The following is a 26,260-nucleotide window of genomic DNA, read 5'->3' as shown; positions in this document are numbered from 1 at the left end:
AATCAAACGACAATACACGTCGTCGGCACTCAACGGGGGGCATGATAAGACGACAATACACGTCGTCGGCATTCAAAGTGTTAAGAGTGTGCTCCAAAATAATTGGAGTCAAACAGAGACCTATGTTCTCTCTGGACGGACCAGAGGGTCAAGAAGGGGACGAGCATCATTAATTAATCAACCTCTCCATTCTCTGTCTCAGCGGTTTTCGCTGTTGCCTTCTGGCCACCGTTATGACGTTCCGTAACAGTACGACCAACCGTTACGCTAAATCTTTTGTCCCCTCGACAGTAGTCTCTTTAAGTAGCCTTTTACACCTAGTTGTCTGTTTTTACTTTTACTTTTACTGGACTGTGTATATAGCATGGAATGTTGTTGTTACTGTGTTGTCCTTGAGATGTTTTTTTATATATATATATATATTTTTTGTTCTCACTTTTTATGTATTTTTCTCCCGTCCCAATTTAGTCATTAGGCCAATTCCCTCCCTGGTCGTTGCGCGCATTGCCCCACTGTCGGCCTGGGGAGGGTGTAGAACTACCACATGCCTCCTCCGATACATGTGGAGTGAGCCAGCCGCTTCTTTTCACCTGACAGCGAGGAGTCTCACTGTAGGAATGTAACGCGTGCAGAGGTTCACGCTATTTCCCCCCGATCCCCTCCCTGCTGAACAGGTGCCCCGACCGACCAGTAGGAACCGCAGTTTACAACGACCAGGACATACAGTCATACACCCCACCGGCTTCCCACCCGCTAACACTGCCAATTGTGTTAGTAGGGACGACTGACCAAGCCGGAGGTACCGCTGACAGCTGGATTCGATCCCAGAGTCTCTGCAGTGGTAGGCGAGTGCATTCTCCACTGCGCTACCCAGCCGCACCATGAGATGTTTTTTGTTACTCGTGCAAAGCTACAATATGAATTGCCCCACGTGTGATCAATAAAGTTGTCTGAATCTGAATCAACCAAAAGTAGTCTACCAACCAAACCCTGTTCACACACTGTTCGCTTCCTCTTTAGGCCTATTGTGGTCGGCCTCGTGGCTTTTACATCCCATAATCTCTGTGTTCCTGTGAACTTTCACCTTGATTACTTGTGCTGCAGTGCTGACGCATATTATTATCGTACAACAGCGGTTTAACCTTGACGTTGAGCTCGTGAGTTGCCCTATATGCTGCTGACTTGTGGTCTGTGGATTTTGGAACCACAGTTTTATGTCCTGTCTCATGTAGTATATAGTGTATATATACTATAGTGTATATAGATACTGGACTGTATATAGGAATGTGAAGCTCTGTACCCCCCCCCCCCCCCCCCCTGCTGCTTTGACACCCGAATTTCCCCAAGGGAATTAATAAAGGATCATCGTATCTTATGTGTGGTGGGGCTTGGGCCTTTTATTGACTCAAAAAACGAGATTCTCATAAAATATGCAGCAATAAACATGGGCTCTCTAGGATCAGAAATGATCGCCTACTTGCTGAAAGGAAAACTAACTAAACAAGGTGTCTACTGAACTTGCAGTGATTGACCCACATGACCCCAGTTGTCATCATTGAGTCTGCATAGTCTTTAAGACAGTCTTGCTAGCTGCATAGACGTTGTAAAAAAAATAAAATAAAAAGTCTTAAGGTGTCAGATATTTATGGTCTGAGAACCAGATTTGAGTTACCATGACACATTTGACTTGGACCCTAATAACCAGCTCTGTGATCTGCCTCATTTGGATGCTTGCTGACAAGAACACAGTTAACCCTTTCACTACCACACTACCAAGATGGTTAACCATTTCACTGTGAAATACAGAAGGTTAACCTTTTCACTGCCACATGACAAATGGTTAATTTTTTTTTTTTTTTTTTTTAAACATTAATCTTGGGTTAAAAAATAGCTGCGTTAAAAGAATTGTGGGTTAATGCGTTAATAAAGCTTTAACTTTGACAGCCTTAGTTATTACACATTCTTACACATACATGTATGTTGAACATCTGAGGTATTGATGAAGTAACAAAGGAAAAAAGCCAAAAGCACTTACTCAGACATTCTTTGACAATTTTACAGCCCAAAAAACTAAAAAGATCCAGGCGGAATAGGTAACAAAGGGTTGAAGAAATATTGTCTGAACTGTCCGACGCAAACTGGCTGTGTGACATAACCGAGCATCTCGCTCAATTGAATAAGAAGCTGTAGGGACGCAAACAAGTCCCACCCAAAACTTGACCAATATAGTTGTGAACTGAGACAACCCTTATTTTGTTATTTTTTAGTACAGTTACAGTTGTGTGTTCATGCAGACACATAATAGCAATTTCATTACGAATTGAAAATGGGGGACCCTGATGTAAACAAGTCGAAAGTCTTTCTCTGGTCTGCATCCCCTTAACAATTGTGTGTATTGAGCTGTACTGTACTGTACCCATTCTGCAATCTGTTAATTAAAGTTAATTAAACTATCTTCCATTAGTGGCCTCTGCAAGGTTGTGTGCAGCCATTTGTTTTTGTAACATCTGCTACATCTGTCCAGTGTTGTGCTAGTTACTGAAAAATAGTAACTCAGTTACTTTACTAGTAACTTCATTTCAAAGTAACTTCGTTACTGTACTAGTTACTTACACCCAAAAGTAATGAGTTACTGTGAAAAGTAACTATTTAGTTATTTAAAAAAAAAAAGATAAAAAAAAAAAGATTGCTCCCGAGTCCCATGCCCTATAGTACTCAAAATCGGTTGATCAACTTGACAGTTTCCATTCACATCACCGAACTCTGCTAAGCAATGTGGTCTAGATACAAACACAAATCTGACACAAACAAATGTTGTCCCGAGTCATATAATAAGAAGTGCGCCGGTTGAAGGAACAGCCTTGATGTCGCCGGAGCGTTTCATTATAACCATTATAATTCAAGGGTACTACGACTATGCTTGCACCTCATGGTACCAAAGCACCTCAAAGGCGCTTAAAACAAAATTACAAACATCACAAAACAAACTGGTCAGACTACTACTTGACCTGGACCCCAGAACCCACCTCACCCCTGCCCACTTTGACAACCTAGGATGGCTTAGAGTAGACGACAGAGTACAGCAACTTGCAATGGGCCTGGTCTACAAGATACACTATACGACCGGGGTACCCATGTACATGTCAAAATACTTCCCAAAGGTCAGTGAATACCACAACCACTACACCAGAGGAAGCTCAACAAACCCAGATTCGGCTCAAACAAGGGACTAACGTTTCGCAATTATGCCACAACAATGTGGAACGCTCTACCCAAAGCTAGGGGTAACAGTACTGTATATTTGAATACCGTTTATGTCACAAATGTATCTGTACTAAATACCTATATGTCCCTATGCCATAAATGTCATGTATGTTGTGTATGTCATAAATGTCTATATGAATTGAAAATGGGGGACCCTGATGGAAACAAGACAAACGTCTTTCTCAGGTCTGCATCCCCTTAACAATTGTATGTATTGAGCCGTACTGTATTGTACCCATTCTGCAATCTGTTAAATAAAGTTTTCATTCATTCATTCATTCACCATCTTGCAAGTTGCAACGTTGTTTAAGATATCAATCAAAGCATTGCAACGTTAGAATAGTTAGGATATCAATTGTGCATGAAAGGACTATATTTATATTGTTTGATTAGTATTATGAGATTCCCTGGCAGATTTCGTACAGTCAAAATCCGTTGATCAACTTGAGTTTCAGTGAACACATTGCACTGACTCACCAAAGTCTGCGGTGGTTGAGATGTAGTAACGTTACGTTAGTCCAGTTGACTCCAGCAGCGCCTCAAACATGTTCTTTATCTCGTTTCCATGTTGTATATTAATTATCTCTCCAAGTAGTTGCTAAATGGTTTGTTAGTTTGTTACTGCGTTCTTTTTATGTAGATTCATAGCGAGCGTTTGTTTTGTTTACAATAGAGAGGGTCTATTTCTTTCCGTAGCCGCATTTCTTGCGCACTTCTGATTGGCCAGTGGGCAGACTCGCCTCGTATCATTCTACGCGGGTGGGGATGAGGATAATAATAATAATCACTACCGCTCGCTATCAATCTACGCCGTATATAACGCAAATAACGCAGTGACGAACCATTCAGTAACGTAAGTAGCGTTACTGAATTTCAAAAGTAATGCGTTAGAGTACTAGTTGCGGCAAAAAGTAACTTTGTTTCTGTAACGCGTTACTTTGTAACGCGTTAGTCCCAACACTGCATCTGTCCCACGTGTTCTTTGCAGCTCACAGTTGTTAGTTCTGCCCCTCTTGACTGTGACAAAAAGGTTTTGAACAAACTTAATGTCATAGCTTGTATTTGATGATATTCTTCTTTGTTATTTACTTGAATGGTTTGATCATTGATTGATGGAGTAATATGGGGTTCTGATCAACTAAAAATATTTGTTAAAATAACATAAGCTAACATATATTTGTACATCTATGCAAATGCATATGCAATATGTATAACTTGAATAAGTAATAAATACAGAAACAACATGTTTAACAATATGTAAATGAGTAGCTACATTTATTTTACATTACATTAACATTAATACGGTCTTTGGCCCTTTGAGGGCAACCATAATGCTGATGTGGCCCTCTGTGAAAATGAGTTTGACACCCCTGCCTTAAAAGTACCGGATTTTTTGGTACCCATCCCTACCGTTCAGTGCAATGAACAGATGATGTTCAATGATCAGTTGGATTATCTAACATGTTTTTGAAAATATTGACATTGATGAATATTTCTGATAGGGCTGTCTTAAATACTTCGAAGCTTCGTTCGATGGCACAAGCTTCGAACATTAAAAAAAATGTTTTTTTTTTAACTTCGATTTGTGTGTGTGTGTGTGTGTGTGCATGGGGCCATTGGGTGGGGCCGGGAGACAAATACACTGGAGGAAAGTAACCCAGCTCGGCACTGCCCAAATTATATCATCACTATTGCCTGTTTGGAGGATATCATCCTCAAACACATATACACCTACATGCCTTGTAGAATTCAACACATAAGAAAGAAAGATACTGGGATGAATAAACAAAATGGGAAATAAAATGTAGAAATGCATGCAATACATAAATAAATATGAATCTCCTAATAGAACATTTAGATAAGGTGCTACTGAGATGTTTTGGTGAGTTCTTAGTTTTTTTGTGGAAGTAGCCCTTCTTAAAAATGCATGAACATTCACTGATAATTGGTCTGTAGTGGAGTCTACAAGGTCTACATTGCCGGACCATGTAGAATCCGGACCTTGTAGACTGACATAATTCTGTGCATAGTTTAGTCTACACAGGCCATATTTCAAATAATCAAAATCTTACTTCATTCATCTTAAACATTCTTGATTTGGGGGATTGGTAGTTACCATGAAATCTGAAGTTGTTCAAGGTGATCCACCTTGAATTAAATCTCACAGCCGAGTGAAACCTTGTTGGCTGCGTCACAGTCACGAAAGGGGCTACTTAATTAATTAATACAATCCACTTTATTTATAGAGCACATTTAAAAACAACAAAGTTTACCAAAGTGCTGTACAAGTCCCACAACATAAGAAAAAAATAAAATAATAATAATCTTTATTTTTATTTTTTTCTCTCTCGAAGCTTCGAATTAAAATCGAAGCTCGGCCCCGAAGCTTCGATTGCCAAAAAAGCTTTGAAGGTCAGCCCTAATTTCTGATGATTATTGTGATACTAATTTCCTCCTTTTAAAAGTATTTGAAAGTGCAGACTTGTATCAACTCTGTTTGTGTGTGTGTCTCTCTCTCTATCATCCATCTATCCTTCTCTCATTCAGAAAGTGACAAAATGCTGAATGATCGTGATGGCAGCAGCGAACACAATCACCATGGCAACACCCTGGTTACCGCGGCGGGTCACTGGGTGAGCGCTGGACAGGAAGAGGAGGCTCTCTGCAGGAAAATGAAATACTTCTTCATGAGCCCCTGTGACAAGTACCACGCCAAGGGACGCAAGCCATTTAAACTGGGCCTGCAGTTGCTCAAAATTATCATTGTCACCGTGCAGGTAGGCTATAGTGTGTCATGTTTTAGCCATTATTTCATAGCTGCCAGTATTGTCCCTGCCCCCTTTTAGGCAGAGATTTTGTTTCATATCGGCCTATATTGACCTATCTCAACCCCTTGTCGAGGGAAGCAACAGTTGTGATTGGAGGATCAAGAAAATCGGATCGGAAATTGGTTTTAAGCCATAAATATTTAATCCGATTTTTTTTCTATAAAAAACTGTATTTAAAAGTGAATTGTATCCTTTTTAAATGCCCTTTTAAAATGAAAAATAGTGCTTGGAAAAGTACTTGAAAGTCCTTGAATTTCATTTAGCAATGTCTGGGAACCCTGTAAACTGCACCCACAACTGTCAAACCCTATACTTATCCCATCTTCCTTCTAAACCTCTGAAATTCTGTAAAGGTGAGGTTCAGGGTAAGGTCTTGTGAACCTGTTACACTCATCCACCAACATTGTTTCAGGCGGTAAAACTGTCAACTCTTTTGTTTCGTTGATAAATGGTAGTTTTCTGCGTATTTTCACTCCGTGAAATATAGAACCAATTACTTTCTGTCATATATATGTGGGTTAAATAATACAATGGGCCTCATTCAACAATACTCTTATTTTCTTTCTTATATTCTTGCTTACCTGTCTGTTAAAGGGGAACTCCAACATTTTGGGAAATTAGCTTATTTAACATCTTCCCTGGAGTTAGACAAGAAGATACATACCTTTTTTGTCTCTGTGCGTGCATTTAGCTTTGGGAATAGACGCTCCGTTAGCATAGCTTAGCTTCATCACTGGAAGTGAGGCAGATCCGTAGCCTTACAGTGTATTGTAAGGTCTGACATTGACCAAATTTGATATGCATGACCTTGGTGGGCTCTATGTCAACTCCTGAAAAGGGGGTCAATGTCAGACCTTGCAATCAAAAGTTAGGGGGCGCACTGAAATTATGGCAAGGGTTATTAGCCCCCTAACTTTTGATTGCAAAGTCTGACATTGACCCCCTTTTCAGGAGTTGACCTAGAGCCCACCAAGGTTATGCATATCAAGTTTGGTCAATGTCAGACCTTGCAATACACTGTAAGGCACTGTAAGGCTACGGATCTGCCTCACTTCCAGTGATGAAGCTAAGCTATGCTAACGGAGCGTCTATTCCCAAAGCTAAATGCACGCACAGAGACAAAAAAGGTATGTATCTTCTTGTCTAACTCCAGGGAAGATGTTAAATAAGCTAATTTCCCAAAATGTTGGAGTTCCCCTTTAAGAGAACAATAAGAAAATCCACCGCCACATTCATCAAGCCGTTCTTAACGTCGAAATCTGTTCGTACCCAGGAGATTTGCATGATGAATCCCACTCATTCTTAAACTCAAAAGCGTGTTCGCGCTAAATTCATTTGCATACAGACACGCCCACCATCTCCTTATAAGGCGAATGAGGCGGGTGTAAAACAGCCGAGTTTCGCCATCTGATCCCTGTCTGATATATTCAACAGGGAGCGCTTTGCGATCTCAAAATGACACAGACACACACATCTCACGACTTGCGACTCAGTGCATGTGTGTGTGTTCCTGTGGGTCGTTCATCGCCTGTGTGTGTGTGTTAATCTGATGACAAATAAAGACTTATACTTGTACTTATACGTATACGTACTGTATAGTGCGAAATAAATCGGTCAAAAGTAGGCTTTGTCAATACTGACGGACTTGTCAATAATAATGGATTGGATTTATATAGCGCTCTTCATGACACCCCAGTGACCCCAGAGCGCTTACAGAGTCCATTATTCGTTCATACACAGTCATACCGGTGGTGGTAAGCTGCTTTGCAGCCAGAGCTGCCCTGAGGCAGACTCACGGAAGCGTGGCGAATAATCATCGCCTACAGCCCCTCCGACCACCACCAACATTCATTCACATGCATACACATTCATATACGAGGCAAGTAGGTTAAGTGTCTTGCCCAAGGACACAACGGCAGTGGGATGGACATTAGGGATGGGTACCTTTCACATTTGAACCGGTACCGGTACCTGTGAATCGATACCGGTACCCAACGGTACCTTTTTTTGGTACTTTAGTCTCAAGAAATTTAATTTACCTACCTCAGTCGTAAAAAAAAAAATCCAAACTTCAAATAACTACAATTTCGACAGTTTTCGGCTTGTCATTGCTCCGACTGATTTGTTGTTGAATCAAGTCAAATCCTAGGTAAGCATATATTGTGCGTGTGAACGTTGACATGAAAAGAAAAAAGTTAAAAAAAAAATTAATTTTTTTTTCTCACTTGATTCGATACTCGGTAGTACCGACGTGTTTCGGTTCGGTACCTCAAAAGTACCGAATTCGGTACCCATCCCTAATGGACATGGGCTTGAGCGGGATTCGAACCACCAACCCTTTGATCATTGGACGACCCGCTCTACCCCTGAGCCACACCGCCCCACTGTCAAGAACCAATCGCGGCGAGCAGTATACTGATATATGCCGCGGATCCATATGCTCTCTCCTTTCAGAGAGAGATGTCATCTCTCTGAAATGTCCATGGTGAGATGTCATCTCTCTCTGAAATGTCCGTGGCTAAAACTCAGAGTGCGCTCAGAACTTTAGGTGTGGAGCGGAGTTTTGATTGATTGATTGAACATTTTATTAACAGATTGCAGAATTGGTACAATACAGTACAGCTCAATACACACAATTGTTAAGGGGATGCAGACCAGAGAAAGACTTTCGTCTTTACATTTTACATCAGGGTCCCCCATTTTCAATTCATCATAACATATATGACATACATGACATACAGATAGATGGTACTGCTACATCTTCATCTATACAGAGAAGAGAAGAGAGGAGAGGTTGTAAATATGCGTTATATGCGTTATATGCGTACGGCCTGGGCAGCCAGCATCTAACTGTTCTAACAGCAATATATAATCAATTTCGGACTTCCGGTATGAGAGCAGACGGGTAACACACGTGCGGTAGAGCTCCTGGTCAAATGAGCGAAAAAACAGATAAATAGAGACCCGAAAAGTGATTAAAAATAAAAGATGCACACGAGAAGTAAGGAAGAGATAACGATTGTGAAGGAAAGAGAAATGGAGAACACACGAGAAGAGGAGAATTTGAAGAAACAGAGCCCCCGAAGCGAAGCCGAGAAGGGACAGGTGGAAAAAGGGGGAGGTCCCGCTGAGGCAGACACGGGAATGCCAGGATGGGCCGTGGTCATGCAGGCCGGGATATTGGACACCATAACAGCGACGATAAAACTGAACACGGACACGATAAGGAACGATATTGGGAAGTTACGGGAGGAATTGAGGAAGGAACAGGAGGACTTCAGAGGTGAAATGAATACAGAACTCAAAAGGGTGGATGAGAAGATGGCGGAACAGGACAGAAACGTAACCGAGTTACAGACTAGAACGGCGCAAGCGGAGGAATGGAACACAGAGATACACGAGGTATTAACGTGTGCGATTCAAAAACAAGAACAGATGGAGACAAAGATATCGGACATGGAGGGGAGGTCACGGAGAAATAACATCAGAATATGGGGATTGAAAGAAGGAGTCGAAGGGGAATCGGTGACCCAATATGTGGAAAAGCTTATCAAGGAACAACTGGAGGAGACGGGACTGGAAAAAATGGAGATACAGAGGGCCCACAGGGCGTTGGCTCCGAGACCGAAACCGGACAGACCTCCGAGGGCGGTGATTATTAACTTTCTGAGATTTGAGATTAAGGAATTGATACTCAGAACCGCGTGGACCAAGAAGATAGAAATCGAGGGGAAAATACTGTCGTTTGATCACGATTACTCGACAGCGGTAGCAATAACATGCAGGTCCTACGCGGGACTGAAGAGAATTCTGAAAGAAAACTGAATGAAATTCCAATCACCCATGACCTCGCTAAGGATTCACTGGAAGGAAGGGATGGTGACGTACGCGACGGCGCGGGAGGCGGCGGAGGAGATGAGGCGATGGGGGATGCAGATGGCTGAGGACGGAGAAGGAAGGGGACAGGAGGGCCAGACGCTGAGCCTGCAGCAGAGATTGGAGAAAGCACGCAGATGGACCAGAGTAGGAGATCGAAACCCGGGAGAGGAGGGAGGAGAGAGGAGAAGGCCGAGGTGAGACGTGACAGACCGAAGGAGGAGGCCAGAGACGGAGAAGGAGGGGAGAGGAGGCGGGAGGAGACGAACGGATGAGTACACGCACAAGAGATTGAAAAAACTATCCAAATAGAGACAAAATATAGAAACTGAAATAACATATACATAAACACACATTCCCAGGTAGAGGCAGGATATAGGAACGAACATAACGTATACATGGACACATAATACACATGCTGATGGAGGAAATAAATGGAAATAGAATTAGGTATGATAGACGGAACACAGAACATATTGAAACAAATACATAGACACACGCTGCGAGTAACACAGTTGGAAGGGATTAAGGGGATAAATGGACATCACATAGAAAATAGAGGGGAGGAAAAGAAAGTAAAAAGGGGTACACAGAAGACACCACACACAGGTTTGGGAGGAAGGAGGGACATTGGAACATATGAGCCACATTGAGAGGGACCTAGGAAATGGGGGTCTTTGATCACAATGAAGGACAGAGCGCTTTTGACCAGGAGCTCGACAGCAATAAAAACGGTAAGAAGGCTGGACAAATATGACGAGCGGTTGGGGGTAAAGGTTTCAAACCCCCAAGCCGTCAGGAGGAGGCCTCTCACTAGGAGAGCAATTACTCCTCACCCACCAGCAGGGGACAGGGGGGGACACAGGGACCCCCCGAACGCCTTGGGAGCACTTTATGTAAAGTTTATGTTTTTTATTTATGTTAATCATTATATGTATTCGGTGAAGAGAGCGGAGGCTACAACCGGAGGGGGGAATGAATGTGACATGGGGGGTGTAACTGAGGGGTACAATTCCCTGACTGTATTGTTAGATATGATACTTACTACCACTACCTCTTGTACTTTAGACTCTGGCCACCCAGTACTAGGCATAAATAATTATGGTAAACACTCCCACGTAGATGAAACGATCCAACACAAATGTACCAAGTCGAAAGTCTGCGTTTAATAATAATTAATACATAGCAAAAGGTATGTAGAGCAATCACTTAATTACATTTATGATTTGAAATAGGATGCACTTTTATGGCAAATGAGTATTCGTTGGTATATCAATAGAGAACGTCCAATCTCTGGTGGCGCAGGCGGTAAATATACAACCTGGAATATTTAAGGAATAATAGCAATGATACTTTAATGATTATAGAACTGGATACACTAGGGGGGGATTCCGGTCGCTTGTAAGACAACTGGAGAAGGGGGGGGGGGGGGTAGAGTCTGGCTGTATCCGTCTGGCCGAGGGTATCCTGGGAGAACCCACGGTTGTGCGGCTCGGTGCCTCAGCGATCCTCGATCCACAGATGAAAGCAGTTGGACTCTCTGTGGGCCGGCTTCCTCCGGTCCACGATGGAGAGACGTGAAGCGACCTCGTCGTGTAGAGCGTCTCCTCACCTGTCGTCCTCTCCGGGGGGGGGGTTTCCAACACACGGCAGTGTTGGTCTTTATCCATAGAATAATCACTGTATACAAAGCATAATCCGTGCCTGGGAAGGCGGGCTGTCGTCGGTAGAATAATCCGGTATGCAGGTCCACTCGCTCGTCGGCTCTGGGGCTCCTCGGGTGCAGCCTCACATGGGGTCGGCCACCCTGGATAAGCAGCCAGTTCTACCCGAAACGATGGGGGTACTGACTACGATAGTATTCTCACCGCACGAAGCACTACATATGAATAGACTATTATTAGCTTAATAGACTACGTCCAACTCGACGATATAGTGCCAAATATGACTATTCAAATATTAATATACACAATGTCTCAATACCGATTGTAGGCCGAACTTGGCCTTACTCCCACACGTGGCGTCGCGGGGAGGCTTTACGTCTGTCACTCTATTGGAGGGTAAGAAACTGGACTAAAAGGGAAGTCCTACTTTAGTAGCGCAGTATATATACGCACTATGAACAAATAGTACCATTAATGGTGCGGTAGCCAGATTCCTACGCGGAACTAGGACTTGTTCGTACATGTTGAGCGGTACGTTTGAACTGGGTCTGGGGGGTATGGCAGCCTGGCACCAAGGTCTCGACCAATAGTAGAATGGAGACTATTATGGGATGTTCAGTAGGCTAGAATGGATATTCAATGCATATTGTACAAGGAATATACAAGGGATATCAGGGAATATTAGAGAATATACAAATACAATTAAATATATATATATAAATAAATATATATATTCAGTGTAATCTGGCCCTTCACAACAGGGGGGACTGACAGACGAAAGAAGAAGAAAGATGACAATGGTTAAAGGTATAAAAATGATGTCGTTAAACGTTAATGGAATGAATAATACGATAAAGAGGGGCAAAGTGATGTTGAAGTGTAAAAAAAGTGAGATGGAAGTGATTTTTCTGCAGGAGACACATTTGGTAGCACAGGATCATGAGAAACTGAAGAGATTTGGATATGAAAATGCATACTATAGTTCCTTTAAACGGAACCTGAGGAGAGGAGTAATCACGTTAATCAAAAACAGTCAAATTTGAATTGATCAAGGAAGTAAGAGACAAGGAGGGAAGGTTTGTTCTGGTGAAGGGAAAAATGGAGGGTCAAATTATTACGTTAGTGAATGTTTATGCACCCCCAGAGAGTGAGAGGGATTTATATGAGACCATTTTTGATATGATAGTGATGGAACTAGAAGGGATATTGATATGCGCGGGAGATTTTAATGTAGTACTGAATCACGACCTAGACACCACGAGTACTAGAAAAGGACGGGCACAGATCAGTAGATATATGAATATTCAGATGACGGAAATGGGATCCGAACATTCTATGGGACACACTGAAGGTGGTGATAAGGGGGAAATTGATGGAGAAGACAGCAATGCTGAAGAAGGCCAGAACGGAGACATATCACAATCTGATAGGGAAGCTGAAGAAGCTAGAGGGGAGACACCAGATATCAAAAGAACAGGAAACGCTCGGAGAAATCAAAGAAGTAAAGGCCAGGATAAATAGTGAATTATTGACGGAAATAGAAAAGAAAGCGAGGTTCATGAAACAAACGTACTATGAAGGGGGACCAAAAGCGACCAGACTGTTGGCTAGGAGAATTAGGACGCAACAGAAGTTGAACACGATACACACAATAAGGGATACAAAGACTAATGAAATATTGAGAGACCCAGCTGAAATAGAGAGGACATTTAGAGAATACTATGAGAAACTATACACACAGCCAAAAGCAGCGGGAGAAGAGGAAATAGAAGCATATCTGGAGAAGCTAGAGTTACCATCGATAGGGAAAGAACAGAATGAAGAATTAAATAAAATAATTACGGAAAGACATTTAGAACGGAATTAGCACCCATGTTAGGGGCGGCGTTCAGACACACGATGGAAGAGGGCAAAATGCCCCCCTCGTGGAAGGAAGCCATAATCACCACGATACCGAAGGAAGGGAAGGATAGAGAATTATGTAGTAGTTTCAGACCTGTGTCCATACTCAACGTGGATTACAAGATGTATACATCGATAATATCAAAGAGATTTGAGACGTTTATGCCAGACATTATAGATGAAGATCAAACTGGATTTATTAAAGGGAGACAGACACAGGACAACGTGAGAAAGACTTTACAAATAGTAGAGGAGATACAAAAACAAGGTGGTAGCGCGGTACTGCTTAGCCTAGATGCAGAAAAAGCTTTCGACAGTGTGAGCTGGACATTTTTATATAAAACATTGATGAGGTTCGGACTGAACGGGAGGGCGATGAAGATGATCAAGGCGCTATATCAAGAACCGACAGCGAGGGTTAAGGTGAATGGCAGCCTGACGGATAGAATCAGATTAGAGAGGGCTACCAGACAGGGATGTTGTCTCTCACCAACGCTCTTCGCCGTTTTCATAGAACCACTGGCACAACTGATCAGACAGACCGAGGACATTAAGGGAGTAAGGATAAAGGGAACGGAATATAAACTAGGCCTATTTGCGGACGACGTGATAGTATACATGAGGCAACCAGACAAGAGCTTCCCGGCACTGATGGATCTACTGAAGGAATATGGCCACTACTCAGGATACAAACTAAACGTGACAAAGACACAGACCTTAGCATGGAACTATACCCCAACGACGGAAATTAGGGAACAGTACGGGATAAGATGGGACATGGACAAGATTAAATACTTAGGGGTGAACATCACGAGAGGGGTGGGGAAACTGTTTGAGGCGAACTATACACAGATAAATCAGAACATCAAGAGAGACTTAGAGAGATGGACAGTAATGCCCTTGGACTTCAATTCAAGAATAGAGGTCATTAAAATGAACATACTATCAAGGTTACTGTACCTATTCCAGTCACTACCGATACAAATACCACAGAATCAATTCAGGGAGTGGGACAGACTGATATCGAGGTTCATATGGGCGGGGAGAAGACCACGGGTCAGATATAAAACACTACAACTACCAAAGGAAGAGGGAGGGATGGCAGTACCCAGCCTACAAGATTATTACTATGCAGCACAACTGAGAGCAGTGACGTGCTGGTGTAATGACAGATATGAGGCAAGATGGAAAGACATTGAAAAAGAAGGGGAGGGATACAAGGTACAAGCTCTGGTGGGAGATAGGGAACTATTTAAAGAAAAAGAGGGACTATTAGATCCAATCACCAAATGCACCTTGACCATATGGAACAGAGTAGTAAAAACACACAAATTGGAGAAGCAGTCAGGGGTTCTGAGATGGGTAGCACATGACAAGAGATTCAAACCAGGGAGGTTAGACCATGGATTCAGAAGGTGGGAGAGGGGGGGGCAACAGCGATATGCAAAATGATAGAGAAGGGGTAAATGCAGACACTACAAAAATTAAAGGAGAAATTTGGACTAGAAAACAGGGACCACTTCAGATATCTACAGGTTAGAGACTACTACAACAAAGAAATAAGGGGGGCCAAAGACGAAGAACAGAATGGAATAATCAAGATGATAGTATGGGCATACGAAGGGGGGCAAGGAAGAGTAATATCAGCAATATACCGGGCTATAATGAACAGCAAGGGACACACGACCGATTACATAAGGGAGAAATGGGAGAGAGAACTAGAGATAGAAATAACAGGGAAGGAATGGGGGAACATATGCGAGGTGCAACATTCAACAACAGGATCGAGGATATGGAAAGAGTTTGGATGGAAAAACATAATCAGATTCTTTATAACCCCAGAGCTGAAGGGAAAATATGCACCAACACAAAGAGCATGCTGGAGGATGTGTGGGAAGGAGGGGGCAAATCACACGCACATATTCTGGGGATGTCAGAAGCTGAAGGGGTATTGGGAGGAGATAGGGGAGGCAATGATCAGAATATTAGGATACGGGTTACCACAAACAGGACTGGTGCTTTACTTAGGAGACCTGACACACGAGGGAATACAAGGGGGGGACAAATATTTAATAAAGATAATGTTGATAGCGGCCAGAAAAGCAATAACAAGACTGTGGTCCAAAGAAGACCCACCGACAATAGCACAATGGGTAGGAATAGTGGAAGAGATACAGGATATGGAGAGGATAACACACATGCTGAGGTTACAGGAAGAGAAATTTGGAGAAAGATGGGGAAAGTGGGAGGATTACAAGGGGAACGAAAACGACATCACAGAGGAAGAACCAAATACATCACAAGAGGGCGGAGGGTAAAGGAGGAAAGAGGTTCAAAGAGGGTCTCTGAACCCATGTCACACACTTAATGTTTTCAAATTTTATTTTTGTTTAAGATATGACAATTGTTTTATGTTTTTTCCACTTCATTATTTATGTATGTGAATATTTGCTTAAGTCAGTATTTTTTATTTTTCGTCTTTTGGGTATTACATTTTTTCTTTATTATTTATGTCTGTTTAATAGTGTTGTTGATGTTATTGTATATGTTGTGTTGTTTGTCCATAAATGTTCAATACAAATTTAAGTTTCAAAAAATATATATATTATATATATAATCCATTTAATAATAATAATAATATATATATATATTTTTTTAAACTTCATTTTTTAGCGTTTATCGCTTTTCTGGTCAAGCATGACCGACAGATGTAGGGTGAAACGGGAGAGAGAGCAGGGGAAGACATTCGGCAAATGACGGCGGGTCCGGGAATCGAACTCGGAGTCAACCAGATCCGTGACGCAGCACGGTATTCCACGACGCAGCGCGGTACATGGTGTGCTACTGGAGCACCCCTAATTATTATTATTATTGAAAAGTTCTGCATGGGTTTATAAAGTCGTATTTGGGGGTACTGTATTTGGGGGCAATTGACCAGTGGTTTGCTTTCAACCCATGAACTCCTTCCTCTCACCATTTTATATATATTTTTTTATTTTATCTACTAAAACTGTATTGTATTATATTGTTTGTTTTGTAAAGTGTCTTTGAGAATTAGGAAAAGCGCTATATAAATCGTATGTATTATTATGAATGGTAGGCTTTTTTAAATGTTTCTCATCTGGGTAAGAATTTCTTATTTCGGTAAGAGTGCTCTCGAAGGGGAGCTCCAGTAGCTCACCGCGTACCTCGGACGCTATTTCGGCGTCGGGGACAACCGTGCGCGTCACGGATCTGGGGTACACGAGTTCGACTCCCGGACTCGCCGTATTTTCGTATTTTTCAACCTGTTTCTGTCGGTCATGCTTGACCAGAAAAAAGCGATAAACGCTAAAAGAACCAGCTGACTGGTCAAAGTTAAAAAAAAAAAGAGTGCTCTCGACCACTCTTATAATTTGTTCTTGCCTGAGAAAAAAGCAACAATAAGAAAACTTTGCTGAATCCCAGGTAAGAACAAAGTAAGAGGAAATGCTAGTTAAGAACGAAATATGTTCTTATATCGCTTCATGCATGAGGCCCAATGTCTGTTAGTAATGCTCTCATCACAGCTCACAATAAGTAAACTCAACTGTCGAGACATTTTCTATGGAAACATGAAGATCAGAGACATGCAAAGGAGATAGTCAAGCAGTAAATCTCTCAAATGAGAAGGTGGTCAAAAAGTGTCTTTTAGAGTTATAGCTCATTTACTAGGTCTAGTTTCCATTTTCCCTTTTTCATTTTGCAGTGCATGCCGTACATACTGCTAATTAGATTTAAAAAAGTATACATTTTTTATTTGCAAGTTGACATACAAACAGTCAATCTCCTTTCTTTTTGTATATAATAATAACTTCAAATAATAATACCCCTGTCACACTGTACACCAACCGATTTAAATTGTCTAAGAAGTTGCTACATCTACTAGGGTCGAAGTTTATCGTTGATTTATATAGATTTTTGTAAAAGGAATGAAATATTTCATTAATCTCCTTTGGGTGCGAGACCAGACCGTTAACATCTGATTTTATCATGTCTATCACAGCTCTTGATTCTGTCTGTTTTAGTTTCGAAGCTAATAATCTACTGGGTTTACTCCCATTAAAATAATAATTCTGTCTTTCCCTATGCATGATGAACTCTGCCCGTCTTCTTAAAAGATCGTTGAGTTCTGATTTCAACACTTTGTTTACTATAGACTGACTCAGAGTATTTGCTTTCCAATTGTTTTTCCATTGACCTACACGATTCCTCCAGTGTATCTATTCTGATGTTACGGTCCTTCTTAAGGTGGGCGGCGTATGATGAAGTGAAGCCCCTAATAAACCCTTTACTTGCCAGCCAGGTGAATCTAGCATCTTCCACTGACCCCTCGTTGTGTTCTAAAAATTCTGGAAATTCCTTTCTAAATTTAGTGATAAATGTTTGATCCTGTATGAGTGTTGATTGTTGAAATAACTAACATGTTGTTCAGAGCCTTAGATGCTGCTATTTGGCCGGGTGCTGCAGATGTGTTAGATCTGTCCAACCTAATGTCACACACCGCGTTCATATCCCCACCGATGATCAATTCATAATCTATTAATGCTAGTAATTATTTTGTGAGTTGATTGAAAACTTTATTAACAGATTGCAGAATGGGTACAGACAGTACAGTACAGCTCAATACATACAATTGTTAAGGGGATGCAGACCAGAGAAAGACTTTCGTCTTGTTTACATCAGGGTCCGCCATTTTCAATTAATCTTAACATATATGACACGCACGACATACAGATAGACAGTACTGCTACATCTATACATTTATGACATACCAGATTTGCAAATACAGTATTGTTTGTGATACAAAAAGAGTCCAGAAAAGAGAGTATATACATTTGACGTAGAAACTGTACATTGACATGTACAGGGTAAACATTTTTGTCAAAGATCGTTGGTGCATAGATTGAGATGAAGGCCACTTTCTTCCCATAAATGGATGCGCACAAGTATGCTATTCGCCCAGATGAGTTCCCACTACACTTTTCTATTACCAATGCTGAGTTCCTTTTGATCATGATCACTGTGCCTCTAGAACTAGAACTTCCACATGATGATACCGCTACCTTATACATTCTGTTTTGAAGCAGGGGGACATCTTTCTCCCGCAGGTGTGTTTCCTGGATAAATGCCACATGTGCATTTTTTCCTGCATAATAAATCCATGCATTTCATCCCTTTAATTCTCTTATTCAACCCCCTAACATTGTAGCTGACCAGTGTGAGATTAACCATTATTCCATAATCTTATGATTCCCCTTTGAGTTTGAGTTTCCAATAGTATCCCTTCCATATCTACAGTAAGTGCATCCCAAGACTGCCCTTCTCCCCTCCACCCCTAGCCCTCTCCCCGCTGCTAGCGATTCCCACCTGTTCTTCCGTGTCTGTTTGTTTGCGTTTAGATTTCGGTTGTTTCAGCGGCGAATCTCTCGTGCTTTCAATGTTAATCGACTTTATACTTTACTTTGTTCGGTTTTCAGCGAGTTTAACCTGTCTATTTTACCTTATTCGGGGAATGTTTGCGGAGCTCTCGTTCAGCTAGACCATCATAGTCGCGGGTCACGTGCCAGTGCTAATTAGATTTTTAAACATCTACAAATTTTTATCTTGAATACAAACTTAAGTGTCAAACCTAGCTTGGAATGAACTGTTGGCCCTTCTAATAAAGATCCCCCAAATAGGAAGACATGGATGTGACAATAAAGTTTGTAGGCCAACATGTTTTTGAGGGTTTATTTCCTGGTGTAGACCTCCATTTCTTCCTGTGGGTGTTAGGCAATTGACAGCACAGTGTAACGTAATCACAAAGAATGCCAGCAATAGGCCAGGGTAGGCCTTCAAAGCAATACATGAATAAATTGGTTCAATGAGAGGTCTCTGAATGCACACTCTGATATGAAAAGCACAACACTCGGACGATAAAATAGAGAGGAACTTTGACCAAATTAAATTAAGACTTTGTGTTTACTGTGATGAATTATCGAGCTCTGACAATTTTCAAGTGTGTGGAAATAGTTTTTCATACTATATAAGAATGAGCAGCAAATGGATTCTGTGGGTATGAAAACTAACCCTGATATATCCAACGATGCTGACAGACACCACCAGGAATAATGTAGATGAGAGGAGACAGCCTAGACAGATACCAACAGGAATAATGTAGCTGAGAGGAGGCAGCCTAGACAGATACCACCAGGAATAATGTAGGTTTGGTGTGAACAATGGTCTGATTCAGGCAGTGAGGCAGAGCACCGTTTACACCTGTAAATGTGATTGCCATGAAATGGGTGCATTCCATCCCTAGAGGCAATTAGTCTCTCATGTCTCACAAAACAAACGGACATAGTTGAAGACAGTAGTAGACACCGGCCTAACGAGCAGCTATTTTTATGATAATGCAAGGTAGCGCCGGCAGGCAGGTAAACACGACGCAGAGTCGAGTGCAGCGCGTTCTTGAGTGCACGCGCATTCGAGCGCAGATCCGTGCATGTGCGTGCACGCGCTTCTGCTCGAATCTTTGGGTGCACGGAGTGCAACCCCGTCCCATGAAGAACGCATCCCTGCAGATACCAACAGGAATAATGTAGATGAGAGGGGACAGCCTAGACCTACACCACCAGGAATAATGTAGATGACAGGGAGCAGTCTAGACCAGGGGTCAGCAACCTTTTTGACATGAAGTGCCAGTTTGAAATATAGTTGTAACTAGTGTGCCTATGCCATATCAACAATATTCCATGCATCGTAATTTTTTTTTCTCATCAGGTATTTGTAATGATAATATTTACATTATTACATCATTATTGTTATTATTAACAATATTATTAAGATGGTTGTATCAACCCTAAATCTGAGTTGGGGCGGGGGTGCAATGCAGACAAACAGTTTTGCTTTACTGAGCTCCGTTATCTGGGGGCTGTAGTTGGTCACTTTAAGCTGCACACCGGAGCATCTTTTAATCCAGCGGTTTGCTGTTCTCTGATATTTTCGGACATTCCGTTGATGCGTCGCTCGACACTTCAAGCTGACATGGGGATATCTTTTATCCTTGATTTGATTGTCTCTTTGTTTGGCAAGCCTTCAAACAAAACATCTGAGCTACAGAGAAAAGCCTCCTTGATATACTCGCCATCAGTGAATGGCTTTCCACATTTCGCAATGCAATGAGCAATGCGATAGCTTGCTTCAGTTGCGTGGTTTTTAGCAGTCGTGAACACTTTGAGGGTGCTGGCTTGCTTTCCATACCTGGCCACGGCATGTTTAATCGATTCTGCCTTCACTTTTTTGATGCTTCGTCTCAAAATGGCGTTTCACACTTGACGTTCTGCAAACTACATTTTATAAACAAAGTACACACAGCACGGTCCTTCTGACACACAAACCCGTAGTCGTCTGTCCACGAGGGCTGGAATGCCCGAATTTCCTTTGCTTTAACTTTCTTAGCGGGGGTTGCCATCATGAAAGACGGCACATACAGAATGCAACCGCAGCACTGTGTGATTACCTGGGAACTGCGCAGGAGGCCAGCTGACTGCTGACAGCTGAGCACCATGGGAACAGCTGTATAACATAGGGGTGTGCAAAACAGTCGACTTACAAAAAAGAACCTGTGGGAGGATTTCAACAAGATAAATGCGACAACAGTGCAAAATATTTCACTATAATATTGCAAAGCAAATAAAAATAAATAAAAAAATAAAGTATTTTTTTTATTTTAGTTTTTTATGCTGCCCCCTGTGCCAATGAAAATGCCCCTGCGTGCCTATGCGGGCACGCGTGCCTAGGGTTGCCTACCCCTGGTCTAGACCGACACCACCTGGAATAATGTAGATGAGAGGGGACAGTCTATATACAGATACCACCTGGAATAATGTAGATGAGAGGAGGCAGCCTAGACAGATACCAACAGGAATAATGTAGATGAGAGGAGACGGCCTAGCCCTAGACCAGGGGTGGCCAACCCGCGGCTCGCAAGCCGCATGTGGCTCTTTGCCCGCCAATGTGTGGCTCCTCCCTCCATTAAAATATTCTGTTTTGTCATTCATTCCATAAGACATAGAATAAACATTTACAGACTTTTTTTTTTAAAATGGTTCATTTGCATGTTCCTGATTCTAGGGACATATATGCATGCATTAAAGCGTTCCGTCTCCAGACGGATTTCAGTATTTTTTTTCTTTTTTTCTGTCAATTTGATTTGGAGTCTGACGGAATTGGCTACCTGGTCCTGGTATAATATGAAAAAGGGCATTTTGACCATTCTAACCAATCAAACGTGAGCTTGACGCACACACACGCTGCTCGCAGTGCCCTCCCCCTCACAGACCCGTCTTGTCACAGACCCGTATCATTTGCACCGAAGATAGCAAGCGTGCAGGTCCTCTTTTAACACCACTGAAGCATTAAACAATGGCCCAGTAAACTATTCACTTTAGTTTACTACACGAGGCGTTGTCTAACGTTATCTAGCTGGCTAGCTGATAGCCCATAACATAATTTAAAGGGGCTATGTACTGCTATTCCTAGCACTATTTGGGCAACTTCACACAATTCCTGTTAGTCTATTGAAGACATCTGTAAGGTTTTTTCAAAAAAATTCATTGTTTTATATTTCTAATCAAGTACTCAAAACCATCATTTTCCAGCTTCAAGATTTCAGGCTGTTGTGGCCTGGCTCCGCCCATAAGCACTTTGAGTGACAGTCAGCCCACACAGTCTGCTACTGGTAGATTGATTGATTGATTGAAAAGTTTATTAACAGATTGCAGAATGGGTATAGTACAGTACAGCTCAATACATACAATTGTTAAGAGGATGCATACCTGAGAAAGACTTTCGTCTTGTTTCCATCAGGGTCCCCCATTTTCAATTCATCATATGACACACACGACATACAGATAGACAGTACTGTACATTGGAATACTGACATACATTTGACATAGAAACTGTACATTGGAGGAGGTTGGGTAGGTGGGGTGGGGTTGGGTGGGGCTGTACATTGGAGGTGGGGGGGGGGGGTTGGGTACATTGGAATACTGACAAAGCCATGCTTGGACAGAGAGAGAGAGAGAGATAGGGGGGGTGGGAGAGAGAGAGAGAGAGAGAGAGAGAGAGGGGGGGGGGTGGGAGAGAGAGAGAGAGCTTCTTCCAGAGCGAAACCCGACACCTTTGCACATACTCTGAGAGTCGGAGGGAGAGAGAGAGAGAGAGAGAGAGGGGGGGCGGGTGGGAGGGAGAGAGAGGGGGGGGTGGGAGAGAGAGAGAGAGCTTCTTCCAGAGCGAAACCCGACACCTCTGCAGTGCACACACTCCTGTGTGCCGCGCAGCAGGTGTGTGTGTGTGTGTGTCCCCCCCCCCCAAGTGCCCCCTCTCTCTCCATCTCTCTCTCCCTCTCTCCCTCCAGAGCGCACGGGCCCCACTCCGCCTCGCAGCATTGAGGAAGTGGCTTCCACACTCGCTGTCTAGTCTAGGTAGAATGGGGGCGGGCATTAGCTCCAACCACAGAGCCAATCGCATCACCCAGCGGCCGTATGACGTATATCAGCCGTTCAAATCAAAATGGCCTGATTTACTGGAGGAGGAAAGGGGCTGAGCTGAATCAAAGCAATCCGCCAATATGGTATTTAGACACTAAAACACATTGATACAAACTCCTATTACTATAATACAATGCTAGAGACTGAAAAATGACATTTATAGTACATGTCACCTTTAAATTCGTTTTTGAAGCTGTGGCTAACGTTAGCTAGCTACCGATCTTCGGGTGGCTAACGTTAGCTACCTAGCAACTGTAGCTTGCTAATACGGGCTGTCCTGGCTGGCTAACTTTTAATTCGCAATGGAGTGGAGCTAACTAACTGTACAAATCGATGTGATTGGCTGAGACTGTATTTTGTACGGTTGGCTGCCTGGCTGTTGTGCATTCGGGGAGCCAGCTAGCAGCTAACATCAACTCAACATCAACACTCTGTTGACACTCTGAGCGAGTTTGCAGACAGCAATGTAACAAACAATATGGTCCGTGCGGAACCATTATCCCCAACACACAGTTCCGTGTGTGAATAATGTTGAGCCACCACAAAAGATGAATCCAAAGTTTAATATAGTAAGAATAGTACTAGGCTATATTATAACACATCTTTGCAAGTAGATGACATTAGCAAAATGCCCTTTTGACATGTAGCCTACATATTCATAATCATGAAAGTTTATTTGGAAGTATTTTATATTCTGTACTTAGTTTTAAAGTGGTCAGACAGTTCCCTCTGTGTGTAATACAGACAGTCTTCACACATTCATAAATAACACTTACAGAAAAGCTTATTGTGCACTGTAATACGTTTTGTTCAATGGGGGATTTTTTTATGTACCGAATACCATGAAACCGTGGTATTTTTGCCCAAGGTTATTGTACCCTCAAAATGTCATACCGGCACATGCCTAGTTACACTATAGGCTACACTACTAGGTCTACACTATACTATAGTTTAAGGCTACTTTCACTGTTTTACTGCATTACATTACTGTTATATTGTCGTTTTTTTATCAATACAAAAAAATATATTACATATATATTGTTGGTGCTCCTTACATTTAGGTGGGTGCTCCTACATTTTTGCTGGTGCTCCCAACTTTTTGAAGTTGGGAGCACCAGTGCTACCAAGTAAAAAAAATTATTTCGAGCCCTGCATAATTTGAACTATACATAATTTGAACTATAGACGATACATAATTTGAACTATAGACGATACATAATTTGAACTATACACAATACTGAATTTGAATTATACACAATACTGAATTTGAACTATACACAATACTGAATTTGAACTATAGACCATACATAATTTGAACTACGGTATACACAATACTGAAAGGTTACAGTATGTAGATTTGTTTATTTGTATGACAAAGTCAGTCAACCCTTGCAATCAGTTTCATTTAATGAATTGAAAACCGCATTGATATTACGTAAATGCAAACTGGCAATAGAAAAGATGTTCAAAATGATCTAGTTCCCTTAACGCTAACGCTATTAAATCAGTCAGGAGATTTTTTTTTTGCTTTAATCCCTGGACCTACTGTATAAACACATAAAGGGTGCCGTGACTGAAAAAAAGGTTGAGAAACGCTGGTATATATGGTGTGGCTCTTTGTGGTACCACAGTCATTTTTGTGGCTCTTAGTCTCTGACTGGTTGGCCACCCCTGCCCTAGACCTACACCACCTGGAATAATGTAGATGAGACGAGGCAGCCTAGACAGACACCACCAGGAATAATGTAGATGAGAGGGAACAGCCTAGACAGACACCACCAGGAATAATGTAGATGAGAGGGAACAGCCTAGACAGACACCACCTGGAATAATGTAGATGAGAGGGAACAGCCTAGACAGACACCACCAGGAATAATGTAGATGAGAGGGAACAGCCTAGACAATTGGCAGAGAAGGGAAAAGAAACACTGGTATTATCCTTCAAATGTAACCCTGCAGATTTATACTGGTCCATTGAACATACTGCCTTGGGATGAGATTAATTATGCAAAAGTGTTTTTATTGACTGTCTCTCTCTTGCTCTCCACCCCATCATCCCCACCCCACGCTATCGGTCACTCTGGTCTCTCCTCTTCTCCTCCCTTCCCGCCTCCAGTTGGTGTTGTTTGGCCTGAGTAACCAGGTGGTAGTGACCTTCAAGGAGGAAAACACCATGACTTTCAAACACCTCTTCCTCAAGGACTATGACGAGGGCTCGGAGGACTTCTCCGTCTACACGCAGAGCGAGGTCTATGACCACATCTTCTATGCCGTGGACCAGGTAAGTTGAGTCTTTTCCAGGTGCAGCTTGTTGAAGCTATTCGTCAAATGAAGAAAACTGGTCAGTAGAGTGTAGACCTCTGCTGAGGCTTAAAACCTTTTCTTAACCATCTCACTTTATTACAGTGCTAATAGGACAAATTAGCTTGACGTCATCATGGCGATGACACACATGCAGCCCTTGTGGGTCTTATAACTCCAGAGCCACTGTGTTGCATTGCCCACCTCGTGACCAAGGTGTTGGATCTAGAGAACTTTACCGATATTGTGCGACAGCTAAAATATAATACATTTGTTAGTGATTTACAGGTTTGGCTTCTGTACAACTGGTTTAATCTGAAGCTGTTATCGATGACGATGATGGGCTAATTCATTGTTGTGCTTAAATTAAGCATCACCACCACTCATGGCACTGTTTTGGACATTTCATGTTAGTTACTAGCGGTGGGAATCGCCAGAGACCTCACGATACGATACTATCGCGATACTTGCGTCACAATACGATACTATCGCGATACTAAATATATCGCGATATGCTGAAAATATTGCGATTTCTTTTTCTTTTTCTTGCTCAAATTTATCTTATTACCTTTTGTCAACTGCAAAGTAAAACTGTCAACATGTTTTATCTAATAAAATAAAGTTCAGTCTGTTCATCTCACTTCAATAATTTTTATTGCAGAACATGGTATTTTCTCAAGCAGACAGATGTAAACACTGTAATCTGTGTTGCATGTACCTGACAAACTGAACTGTTTGTATTACAGTCATATTCCATGTGTGTGTGGACTACTGTACTATTACAGGTATTGAAATGAACAATGCAACTTCCTTATACAAAAGAAATTATAATAATAAAATAAAATAAAAATGATTAATAATTAAATATCGA

The 26,260-nt window shown here is 42.0% G+C and overlaps 1 protein-coding gene across 2 annotated transcripts in view; it reads left to right on the top strand.

Moving 5' to 3' along the window:
- LOC311232650 (mucolipin-1-like) overlaps positions 1-26,260 on the top strand; it is a 101,680-nt gene that overhangs the window by 36,107 nt on the left and 39,313 nt on the right. Inside the window, exons 1-3 of one of the 2 annotated variants that reach the window (XM_084319508.1) lie at positions 5,628-5,676; positions 5,812-6,041; positions 25,205-25,369. In XM_084319508.1, coding sequence (XP_084175634.1) covers positions 5,823-6,041; positions 25,205-25,369 — 384 coding nt within the window. In that variant the 5' untranslated portion in view covers positions 5,628-5,676; positions 5,812-5,822. Of the gene's footprint in view, positions 1-5,627; positions 5,677-5,811; positions 6,042-25,204; positions 25,370-26,260 lie in introns of those variants that run through there. The other variant, XM_084319507.1, reaches the window with a different exon arrangement.

Source organism: Notolepis coatsorum (assembly GCF_963971535.1).
Source record: "Notolepis coatsorum genome assembly, chromosome: 7".
Classification (NCBI taxonomy): Eukaryota; Metazoa; Chordata; class Actinopteri; order Aulopiformes; family Paralepididae; genus Notolepis; species Notolepis coatsorum.
The sequence above is the reverse complement of the archived record's forward strand: the minus strand, read 5'-3'. Positions and strand labels throughout refer to the sequence as shown.